Source organism: Asparagus officinalis, chromosome 10 (genome assembly GCF_001876935.1).
Source record: "Asparagus officinalis chromosome 10, Aspof.V1, whole genome shotgun sequence".
Taxonomy (NCBI): domain Eukaryota; kingdom Viridiplantae; phylum Streptophyta; class Magnoliopsida; order Asparagales; family Asparagaceae; genus Asparagus; species Asparagus officinalis.
The window spans coordinates 6,929,565-6,941,521 of NC_033803.1; the positions used below are offsets into that span (position 1 = coordinate 6,929,565).

At 37.8% G+C, this 11,957-nt stretch overlaps 2 protein-coding genes across 5 annotated transcripts; one reads left to right on the top strand and one right to left on the bottom strand.

The window, feature by feature from the left end:
- LOC109825208 lies at positions 1,490-9,680 on the bottom strand. Of its 4 annotated transcripts, XM_020391994.1 has the most exons (6): positions 9,501-9,680; positions 7,890-8,296; positions 7,354-7,811; positions 3,525-3,730; positions 2,527-2,587; positions 1,490-2,045 (listed from the first exon to the last, which is right to left on the bottom strand). In XM_020391994.1, the coding sequence occupies exons 4-6, from the start codon at positions 3,716-3,718 to the stop codon at positions 1,764-1,766; spliced, it is 537 nt and encodes a 178-aa protein (XP_020247583.1). In that variant the 5' UTR covers positions 3,719-3,730; positions 7,354-7,811; positions 7,890-8,296; positions 9,501-9,680; the 3' UTR covers positions 1,490-1,763. The 4 variants fall into 4 exon arrangements, with proteins under 4 accessions (XP_020247583.1, XP_020247582.1, XP_020247581.1 ...); XM_020391993.1 differs by lacking the exon at positions 7,354-7,811 and having other exon boundaries at positions 9,501-9,679; XM_020391992.1 differs by lacking the exons at positions 7,354-7,811; positions 7,890-8,296 and having other exon boundaries at positions 3,525-3,753; positions 9,501-9,679.
- LOC109825207 lies at positions 5,363-6,916 on the top strand. The gene has a single exon (XM_020391990.1). It carries the CDS (start codon positions 5,625-5,627, stop codon positions 6,759-6,761), a length of 1,137 nt encoding a protein of 378 aa, XP_020247579.1. The 5' UTR covers positions 5,363-5,624; the 3' UTR covers positions 6,762-6,916.

Sequence of the window (11,957 nt, forward strand, 5' to 3'; positions counted from 1 at the left end):
GAACGAGTGATACACGTGACATACGTGTTGTTATAAGCGAAGATTTAACTTTTGGTTGAGTGAATGTATCACGCGAGTATAAAGAAGTATTTTTTTTTTTCTCCTAGACTTTTCATTTTTTTTAAACATATTATGTTAAAAAAGAATGTCTTTTAATAAATAAAAAAATTTATGACTTGATTGGATTTTGTAAAAGACTTATAGTTCCGTGATGGTTCTATGAAAAATAATTTTTTTATGGTGATCTTTCAAAAAATCAGTATATTTTGTAAGGGTTCTATGAAAACTAAAAAATATATGATGGTTCTCCGAAAAACCACTATATTTTGTGGGGGTTTCCTAGTAGAAAAAACCACCCTAAAAGCAATGTAGGAAGAGAGCATTTGCACAAAAGTCCTACAAGATAAAGCTACAAAGTTCAACATGAAATATTACTGAAGTAATATATTGTCCAACTTTAATGACCAGATAACTATTTTAATGACCAGATAACTATATCACCAGCACTAGTAATTTACTAATGGTAGCTAGAAAAATAAATTAAATAAGAAACTAAAGTAATAATTACAACTTATACGAAACTATTTACTACGTTTTTTAAACCAATCAAAAGAACATTGAAGCAAAAACAACAATGATTTATCTTAAATTGATTTACCGCATAGCCTACGGGTTACGAAATTCCATTTCAATATCCCTTTTTGCTATTTTAAATCGCCTACACCAACTATGATTTCAAAATAAATAACTCATTTATCAGTCTATTTTTATTGATTTATTTTTATTGATTTAGTTACTAAATAATAATTTAGAACTTGTTTTCTATCTCGATTTACAACTAGATTGCAAATATTTAATCCACGTAAATAAAACATTTTATTAACAACGACAACCTAGTATAAAGAATGAGTCACGTCATTCGTGTGCTTGTCCTCACATAACCATTCTTTTTTATTTTATACTAAACAAAAGAACCAAATGATTTTTTTCCCTCCTCATTCTAATAATTTTCTCTTCATCTAGTTCCTAATGATGTGTTTGGATGGAGGCTAGAAAATACTCAAACATCTTTATCCACTATTTTAAGCACCTATCTGTAATAGTATACTATGCATTTCAAGCTATAAATAAAGTTTAAAGCTTTTCAGCTTTTATTTTATTTTTATTTTTTTCAAAAATTTATTCATGACATTCTTTTTTTTAAAAGTTGCTTGTTTTTCCTTTCCTTTTCAAATATCAATCGTCAACAGATTAGGTTTACCATCTATCACATAGTTTTAATTGAGAAGTGATCTTATTCAGAAGGTATAGCTTTTTCACGGGAGGCGAAGTAATAATACAAATTTAAAAAAACAAAAAAAAAATCTCAACTAGCCCACAGAGGACAAATCTAATATTTTGTATTTCTAACCTAACTCTGTCGGCCTCGAGAATAATATCATGCAGAAGGTGAAAACCACAGCATTAAGCGGTCAATAACAATGGCAGGTGAACACAGCGGAATACTGTCTCTTTATAAATTTAACCATGAATAAAAACCCAAGGTCACAATTTCATGATCTAGGCTGATTATGCACACGTCTACTTATATATATATATATATCTCAAAAGAAAATGTCCGACTCCCATTTCCGACCTCCCTCCTACAGACTTCAGGTTCATGCACGTATGTACAAAGGACTCCCGAAGAGACTAGATTATGTACTCAAGGTGAATATTTACAGTGGCGGTGAATTTACAGTTGGTCGAATACTACTTACAGATCAGGCAAAAGTCGGAACAATCCAGTTGGATTCTGGACTCCCACAAGCAAAACCCTCGATCCTAACCTTTGGGCTTGCTCCTAAGGGTGAACCGTAAGAGGGAGATCCCTTATCGCGTCTCTGTGGTTTCATACCATGACAGCCTCCTCGAGGAGATGCTGATAAAAGAGTCAGCTTTGTGAATTCTGCATCGTGCACTACAGGGTTATTGGTTCGTACTGGTGGAGAGCCACATAAGAAGCCGACTTGCGCGCCTGCATCCGAATCATAGTCTAATTCATCCTAAAAAAAGAAAGCAAGATATAGTTTTAAGGTAAGATATAGTCGAAAGGATTATTTGCGCTTAATGCAGCCCAAAGATCGCCTCAAATTTAGCTTCTGATGCGACGGGAGGGAAGACTTTTTTTTTATTGGATTTTTTTTTTTTGGGGGGGGGGCGGGGGGGGTGGGGGAGGGGTGCAGACAAAAAAACCCTCCAAAGATTCAACACCATTTAAGCTTTGATACCCCAAAACTATATTTTTTTTTATATTTTTGTTAGGGTTTGGTATCAAAGTTAAATGTTGTTGAACTTTGAGGTATATTTTGGGGAAGAAAAGACTTCGGTGTACCTAAGTTAAAAATAAGTTAAACTTTGGGGTGTTTTCAGGCCAAAAAAAAACTTTTCAGTATTAAAAATGCACTAAACTTTGGGGTATTTAAGTGAAAATAAACCATAGACAAAATTGAAGAGAAATCGATCTTCAAGTACATTAAGAAGTACCTTTGTGAGGATGACATCCCATAATTTCAAGCCATGGTCTTCCTTACGCACAGACAAGGTGCTGAAACAAAATAGAGATTTGAGTGAGATATCAAGGTGATGTATCCTATAATTTGACATAGGATCTAGTGAAAAGTGAAATATCATAACTTAACTCTATCATGCATAAGGAGGTTGTTTGGTTGGGAAATGCAGGGGTTGCACTTACATTTGCATGCAACTGGACAATTTGAGTTAGTTGCAGCTATTTGTTTCATTGTAGTGTATAAATATTGTAATGGTAGTTGCAAAATGCTCTAGTTGCAGTGGTCAACTTAAATAGATTTCGAGCAAATTGCAATTGCAATCTCTTTGAGATGCAAATGGAGTTTAAAATGCAACTCAAATTGCAATCAACCCTGAACAGAAGTTAAAAGACACTGATACATCCAAAAACTAACAAACTAGAACTGAAGATACAAGTGAACCAAGCAACTGCAACTAAACCTACATCCAATAGCAGTTTGATGCCAACTGAGACTTAACATTGCAATCATACTCACACTGAATGAACAGTCCCTCAGTGTCTACATAGGTGTACAAATCAGGAAAATATTGACCTTCTGCAATGTTTTGCAGTATTATTCTTATCAATGTACTTGACTTTTAATAATGAAATTTGGTGCTGAAACTAGTTCAGGAACCAGTCTGACTACAAATAATAGTTGCAACGAACAAAATCTAACTCTCCGTTTAAAATTCTGCCTCTAGCCTTTGTTGCCTTCATATCCTTTATCTTTACATAATCTAACAATATGTGCTAATACTTTTCGACCAGTTAATCTTTATGCATTGTAAGATGAAATGTTCATTAGCAACATAAGCTCTTACCAGCAGAACTAGACAAAGCAGTCTGTCATTATAAGCAAACTTATGCTGATATTATATAAACTAGTATCATCAGTTTAGTAAATAAAAAAAATTTAAAGCGAAAATTTTCATGTAAAGAATTACTTCACCTCTTTGCCTTGGGAACAAATCTAGTGAGACTGTCCAACACAAACGGAACGTTAGTAGCACGCCGAGGTTGAGGGCATACAACTTCAGCCCTAGAAACTGTGCTGCCAACTTGCAGAAATCTTGGCTTTGTGTCGCTCATGTTTTCAGTATGTATTTGCCCAAGGGGGCAGAATCTAAGTGCGCAGTCATCCATCTTAGTTATCTCCTGAACCAGAAAAATTTACCAATCTGAATCATGCAGAGATAAATCACTTTGTTATGAGTGACATTGTGGCAGAGAAGTAACTGGTAACAAGGTTGAAGCCTCAAGCTTAATAAATGGAATAAGTTATAGCAGAACAAAGCAGAAGTAGTTTAACCGAAAGGTTCATCAAATTGACATTAATGTGACACACAGTGTAGAGGAGTAGCCATGTTGCACGGTCATCAAAAACCCTTCCCTCCAAACAATCAATAATTCTGCACTATTCAACGAGGGGAGGGAGGGGGAGGGGACAGCGGACGAGGGACGGGTGAGGGACGGGGGAGGGAAAGAGAATGATGTTATGACTTGAAAGGGGTATATGGAGTTAAATACAGCCTTTTTCCATTTTTTTAGGAGTACTGCTACTAACCCTGTAAGAATGGTAATCAAAATTATTAACCATCGAGATTTAGAGCAGGAGACAAGAGGATGGGATTAGTTTTTGCTCTTGATGAGATTACACATAACTTAGATAACTAGCTAAAATCCTACCACCAGTTCTGAGGCCTAAATTCTACAGCAGCAAACCACCCAAAACGAGCTAGCTACTAGCATATCAGCAATTATACAATCCCTATATAACTTCTGAATCAGTATGATCAGTAATGAGAAAGGTAACATAACAAACTACACACTGGACCTGGTTGTGTGCAGTCCATTGCAAACTACTGGAAGCTATGTTTTCCTATAGTGGGAGTGATTGTATTTAGTCCGTTGCAGACTTTCGGAGCTATGTTTTCCAACCTTAATTTCGAAAGAACTAGCAGATGGTTCACTTGAACTACAGGAAATATATGCATAAGCACAGAGGCAATTTCCACTTTTGAGCCTATAAACTTAAGTTAGGCATACAAATAAACTAGTGTAAACTAGTGTGAGTCTGTGACATAAGACATACTCCCTCTGCCATTTAGTTTTCAAATATCCTTTATTGCACTACTTTTAGATTCAAATTGGTATCAAATCAACAATGGTTCCTGCATAGAAACCCTCTTTCCCAAAGAAAGAAGTGCGCAAACAAGAAAAGAAAATTCTTTCTAGTTAAAGTGAATGTGTCCCTCTGCTATGTAGTGCAACTGTGCAACTGTTTTTATGTGATCTTGCTCCCTCTACCTGTACAATCAGATTGCTAATTTATCATTATGCCCTTGAGCATAGCTACACTCTCCCTCCCCCTTCATTCAGTCCATGAGTTGTCATTGTTCATCATGCATGCCTCACCCTCTATTTCTACCATCAATCATATGCATCATTGCTTGGTTTGAAGAACCCTAATACGGTATCACTATGATTAATAACGAGCAATAAAGAAAACACATTTTCATGTAGCAACATGAAGCTCGTCGATCAAAAAGGTCCAAGTATTCAAATTTCTCAATTCAGAGGTACAAATATAAGAGCAAGTGCAGCAAGCTCCCAGTTGGGAGTCCTAGTCAGCATGCTCTCAAGAGCTCTCAAGCTTTTTAAAATAAAAAACTAATAAATTATACCTTGAGAGTCACTCCTTCTTTTATGGAGCTCCAACAAGCTCCTAGTTAGGAGCTCCAACAATATAAAAAAAAACCCTCTTCTATTTTAATATTTCACCCATTACTTTTAATTATATTTAAACCTCTTGTATTTTATTTCTAACCGTTGCACACGGTCTTCGAGGTAACCCACGGTCTTCGAGGGAGCGCACACAGTCTTCGAGGTAACCCGCGGCTTTCGAGGTAACGCACACGGTCTTCGAGGTAACCCGCGGTCTTCGAGATTGGGCACGAAGTTCGAGGTATCGCAAACTTTGACCGTCAACCGACTGATTCCTATAAAATTCGACGGCTTCTCTCCTCAACCCATCATCTCCCAGAATAAAATGTCTAGCTCATCTAGCTCTAGCGATGATGAAATGATGAAGAAGTTCTTTCTTATGGGAGCTGTTGTCGTTGAGGAAGAAGAACAAGAGAAATGTTCAACTTCAGTTCAACACAAACGACGTATCGTGCTCCATCGAAACCGACTGGAAGGCCACAATCGGTTATTCCAAGATTATTTTGCTGACGCACCAACCTATCCTCTTTATTATTTTCGTCAAAGGTTCAGAATGAGGCGTTCGTTATTCCTTCGAATCCACGACGCAGCCGTCGAACATGACAAGTATTTCATCCAAAAGAGGAATGGTGCTGGACAATTAGGACTATCTAGTCTTCAAAAGATTACTGCAGCTATGCGGATGCTCGCATATGGAGCATCCGCTGACTCCGTTGACGACTACGTTCGGATCGGTAAAAGTACGTCGCTTGAGAGCGTGAAGAGGATTGTTCGATCGATTATCAACATCTTTGGAGAGGAATACCTTCGTGCACCGACTAATGAAGACGTTGCACGCCTGCTCGAGGAAGGCTCACAACGAGATTTTCCTGGTATGCTTGGGAGCATCGACTGCATGCACTGGACATGGAAGAACTGTCCAACTGTCTGGCAAGGTATGTATACTGGATATTTTCATGAACCCACAATTATTTTGGAGGCCGTAGCTAGCAAAGATCTTTGGATATGGCATGCCTTCTTTGGACTGCCGGGGTCTCACAATGACCTTAATGTTCTACATCGTTCACCGGTTTTCGCACAACTTGCGGAGGGAAGAGCTTCACCGTGCAACTATACTGTCAATGGTCACGAGTATAATATGGGATACTATCTCGCCGACGGGATTTACCCAGAGTGGTTCACATTAGTGAAGACTATTCCAGCACCTCGAGGAAACAAGCATAAGTACTTTGCTCAACAACAAGAAAGCGCAAGAAAAGATGTTGAGCGAGCTTTTGGCGTGTTGCAAGCTCGATTTGCGATTGTTCGTGGACCAGGACGTTTCTGGCAACCTTGTGTGTTGAAAGATATCATGACAGCTTGTATCATAATGCATAACATGATCGTTGAAGATGAACGTGATTTACCCAGAGTGGTCCACATTAGTGAAGACTATTCCAGCACCTCGAGGAAACAAGCATAAGAAATTTGCTCAACAACAAGAAAGCGCAAGAAAAGATGTTGAGCGAGCTTTTGGCGTGTTGCAAGCTCGATTTGCGATTGTTCGTGGACCAGGACGTTTCTGGCAACCTTGTGTGCTGAAAGATATCATGACAGCTTGTATCATAATGCATAACATGATTGTTGAAGATGAACGAGATTGTCAATTAGACAACAACTTTGACTTTACTGATTCAGTACCAGTCGTTGAACCTTCTCACGTGCAGACGGTGCCTCTAACTGAGTTCATCCAAAATCATCATCGGATCAGGAACACGCAAACACACAAATCACTAAAAAATGATTTGATCGAGCATCTGTGGCAGCTTAAGGGATCCATCGCCGAGGATTAAGTTTCTTTATGTCTAATGTAATTTCAGAAAAGGAGTTCAAGTTGTTGTACTACGCCAATTTCATTTTTAATAAAGTAGTTGTTTTCATTCAATGCCAAAATTTTCAACTTCAAGTACAATCATAAATCTAATATAAGATACTAATTGATAATTAGGAAGAACTAATGAGGATGCGATGCGAGTACAATATATGATAATTAGGAAGAACCCTTGGACATCCACCTCTCCAAAATCTCTGCCTGACGCATTTCAAAGTATTGACGTTGAACTGAATTGAGTGTTGAGAGATCGATCTTCATGATATCGTCATCTTGTTTCTTCTGTTTTAGCTCCATTTTTTCTTTGTTGGTTTGCTTCATCCACGCGAAAGCCTCTCCCATAATGGACTTAGCGGACTCAGATTTGTCCACATTTTGTTTCCTCTTGAGTTTTGCCGCTTTCCTCCCTTCAGGCCTTGCTATAACATCATCCGAGTCAATGTTCAACTCGATGGGGGTCGCTAGCATGGAATTGTTTGGTGAGGAATCAGAGTTCGTGGTTCTTCTCGGCTGTGATCGAATCTTATTGTAATTTTTCATTTGTTGGCTCCACTTTTGGTGATGACGCAACTCAACCCAATAATGGTCAAACACGAATGGCTTACTATAAAAGGATTGGTATAATTCTTTTACTTCTGCAGTCTACACAAGAGTTAAATTTAGAATAATCAAACATATAAGTTAAATATTTACATAAAAACATATAAGTTAAATATTTACCTGGTCAATAATTCCCGTACCAGATCTTTGTCTTCCTTCAATCTGAGCAACGCACCCGCAGAACTTGTTGACAGATAGTTAAATCGTTGATCAACGGTGCATCATTTGGTTTGGTGTGCGATTCGTTGGATCGGTGGAGTATTGGATAAAGTAGTCGTTAGCTCTGTGCTAAAACTTATCTTTGTGTTGCCCCGTACCTTGGATGGCGTCTTGGCTCGTGTTCAGCCAAGCAGACACAAGCAGCTTATCCTCGTGGACAGTCCAATTTTCGGACCGCGTGTAAGCCTTCTTCTTTTTTGTGGTCGGTGTTTCTTAGGATGACACTTGTTGTGTTGCGGATTGCGAGAACTCGATAGGATGACCTTCTTCTCCGACTTCTGTATAGAACGGCGAGTATAAGGTCGATCCTGCACCGGTAAGGAGATGCAAATAATAGTTTTGTGAGGGATCCATGAGATTTGTAATTTGATAGGGATATATTGAGTTTTTTTTATGAGAGAGTTGTGTGGAATGAGTTGTGTAGTGAACACAACGTCAATATTTCCAACGTTAATATTCCCAACGGTATGATTCCACAACGTCAATATTTCCAACAGCCTGATTTTCACAACGTTCGATTATCAACAAGAAAAAAATTCACAACTCAAATCTTTCTTCTCCTTCGACAAAAAATCACAGATCCTTCTTCTCCTTCGACAAAATCCTATTAAAAAAATCGCAATCCATTCTTCGACAGACCAAAAAAATCAAAGCCAACCCCAACCCCAATTCTTCGACAGACCAAAAAAATCGCAATCCTGTTAAAATCAAAGATCGCGATCCATTTAAAAAAAAATCACAAAATCCTTCTTCTCCTTCGACAAACCCAACCCCAATTCTTCGACAGACCAAAAACCCTCATCCCCAAATCTTCGACAGACCAAACCTTCTCCCTTCGCCACCATCGTCTCCGACCCAACCCCAGCTGGCCATCGCACAGTCTCCGAACGCCACCGCACAGTCACCCCAATCTTCGACAGACCCAATTCTTCGACCGCCACCGCAATCTTCGACATACCCAATTCTTCGAACGCCACCGCACAGTCTCCGATCCCACCCCGAACGCCATACCTCATCTCCGCGAAGGCCAGCGAACGCCCTCATCTCCGATTTCTGTCCGTTGAGGGGATTTTTTGTAAATCCTCCCCTAGTTGGGAGCTCCCAAGCGCTCCACAAATTTGTTGAGCGCGGGCTTTGATCTGGGAGCTTGGCCACGTCGGAGCTGGGAGCGGAGCTGGGAGCTTGCTGCCCATGCTCTAAGCCAGTAGGCAAACATTATCACAATTCACTATAACACACAGCAAATAAATTGCCTAAAAACACCAATGACCCGAACTAATAAATTCACTTTAAACTTGAACTAAATCATCCACAAGCAACAGTATCAACATCCGGAGTAGCGCAAATCTCAACACGCAACAAAAAAGAAGCTCCTTTTTCAACCTAAAAATCTTCAGCCAAAACATGCACACCGGAAGCAAACTCAACAAGCAACAAGATCATCGACCTCAACAAGTACTAAAACTCGCTAAAACTGGAATCGAATCGAGAGGGAATAAGAACGGATCTCACCTCGATCGCCGCGAAATCGTCAAGATCAAAGAAACCCTAGGTGCCAGGGACAGAAACAGCGAGAGACGACGAAACCTAGGGTTTTGAAAACCCTAGATCTCGCGGGAGAGAGAGGAAGAGAGAGGAAGCGTGATGAGAGAGAGATTTCTTCTCCTCTCTCTCTCCCCCCTTTTTCCTCTTTTAATCTCTCTCTCTCTCTCTCTCTCTCTCAGTCTCTCTTCTATCTCTCTCCTCGGTTTTTGTTATTAGCTTGAGACAGCTCGCGGTATTTTAACGCTGTCTTTTTCCCAGGGTACGGAGCACGATGGGAGGAAATTACGAAAACGACCCTCCGTCGTGCATCGTTTTTAAAGTCGGTAACCACACTGAGATTCGAAAATGAAACAGGCGTTTTGATAGTCAAAGGCGGTACGGTAAATTTCAGAAAGCCCCTCAACACTTTGACAATTTTATCCAAACCCTTATGAATTTCGTTCCCCACAAAAACATTCCGAAAAGCAGGAAGAATAGGCGGAAACAAGCTCCTGATAATATAAGGAAAGAACATTACGTAAGTAGGCAGATAAAAAAAAGTCCTCGAATTGCATAGTGAGAAATATAAAGGTCATAGGATTTTTATGGCAAATGCCCCCCAAGGTTTGAGAATTTTCTGAAATTTGCCTTTTCTAATAAATTTTTCTGACGGTAAAATAAAATTTCTCCGTTTTGACAAAGAACAGGGAGGAAAAAGATTGCTAAGAGTATAATTTGTAGCCACTTTATGAGACTTCGCCCAACTATGATATCATCTTAAATCTGAATATAAAAATTAAAATAAATAAGACTAAGCCAACCAAAAAAAAAAGAAAAAAAAGATAACATGTCATGGTACACTAGATGTACATGTCATTTTCAGATGACACATGCAACCGAACACATCAAAAAGCTACGTGGCGCTTATTTAGAAAGATAAATGCGATCTCATCCTCATAATATTGAATAATATTGTACCCTTGGTCTTTAATCAGGATTACAACAAGATTTTATATATTCAACAGTCACCGTCGATTGACACAGAGGCACGTGTGTTGTATACTTTCTTTCACGATTCTTTTCACATCTAATAGCATTAATGCACGTGCGTACCCGTATTAAAACTTAATTATTTTAAATTTTTTATATAAAAACGCCACTTTAATACCTTCCGGTATCATGCGTATTTCCAACATCTTTTTGTAAGATTTGTTCACTACATATGTGATATTTTATCTTATACTTTGTTTGAAATTTTGGCTATGACATGTATTTGGATGTGAGTAATGACGTAATTTCCCTAAATATATCACTAAGATGAGTTTTATTTTCATATTCCATCGGCAGATTATTTTTACTTCATTATTTGAAGCTGATTACTTAGATATATACTATTCATAATATTTATATTGGAATTTTGGAACTCTAATTGTTGTTTTCATTGTGTTTATTTATTTACATAAAAAAGAACTTTATAATATTTTCTTATGTATATATTTTTATAATATATAGTACAATAGATATTTAATTAGCAAGATCTATGATATGCTTTGGAAAGTTCTAGAAATAAATAGAGGGCGAAAAGAAAAATATTTGTGCGAAATGACTAAATTGTCCTCATATCTTTAATGAGATGAAGGACAGTTCTACAGTGTCCTTCAAACTTTTACTACCCTCACTATATATATTTTTGATATAGTAGTATATATATTATAGATTGATGCAATTATACTTTATTATTACTATATTTGTCATTTTCCTACTTACGTGTTCTTGTATAGTTCTATTTTTCATAAATCTACAATCAGTGGGATATAAAGGAGTGGAGAGGAGGGGAGCGATTGAGGTAAACCCAATGGAGAGGGTGGAAAAGTGAAGGGATGTGATACACTTAATTGTGCTTGGATAGACAATTAAGTATAGCATATGAGTGTCGCGTGAGGAAATTCTCATGATGACCACATAATCAAAGACTAAAGTTCAAATTTTAAAAATATTGAGGTATTTAAGTGCAGCCATTTATAGCCGTGGGTATTATATGCAACATTGGGTAAAAATAGGGTATTTAAGTGTAATCTACCCTAAAATTAAAGCATAACTATAAATGAAATAACTAAAAAAAGAGGAAGAATATGAGGTACGAATGGAACATCATTTACATTTAGGGGGTGAATTGATCAACTATTAAGTACAAAAATATCTTCTGTTTCAAGTGATTATTATTACTTTTTCTTTGTGGGTTTTTTTTTTTGGGGTGGGTGGGGGTTGTCTCTTTGTTTCATATTTTGTTCATAAAGCCAATCTAAACTGTTTCAAATAGCTAAGCCTAGCGAGAAGAGAATCGTAATCAAAGCTTCTTTACTAATATAAATTACATAGAAACTCTAGCCAAATGACCAATTCTCGGTCGATCGGTGAGCTAGTGCGAGGGGTATAAATGAGGAT

What these genes read in the sequence shown, in the direction of transcription:
- LOC109825208 (XM_020391994.1), bottom strand. Translation starts at nt 3,718, where the DNA reads ATGGATGACTGCGCACTTAGATTCTGCCCCCTTGGGCAAATACATACT. An exon ending in TTTGTTCCCAAGGCAAAGAG is followed by an intron (nt 2,588 to 3,524) that starts GTGAAGTAATTC and finishes ATTTTGTTTCAG; the next exon opens with CACCTTGTCTGTGCGTAAGG. An exon ending in GGGATGTCATCCTCACAAAG is followed by an intron (nt 2,046 to 2,526) that starts GTACTTCTTAAT and finishes TTCTTTTTTTAG; the next exon opens with GATGAATTAGACTATGATTC.
- LOC109825207 (XM_020391990.1), top strand. Translation starts at nt 5,625, where the DNA reads ATGTCTAGCTCATCTAGCTCTAGCGATGATGAAATGATGAAGAAGTTC.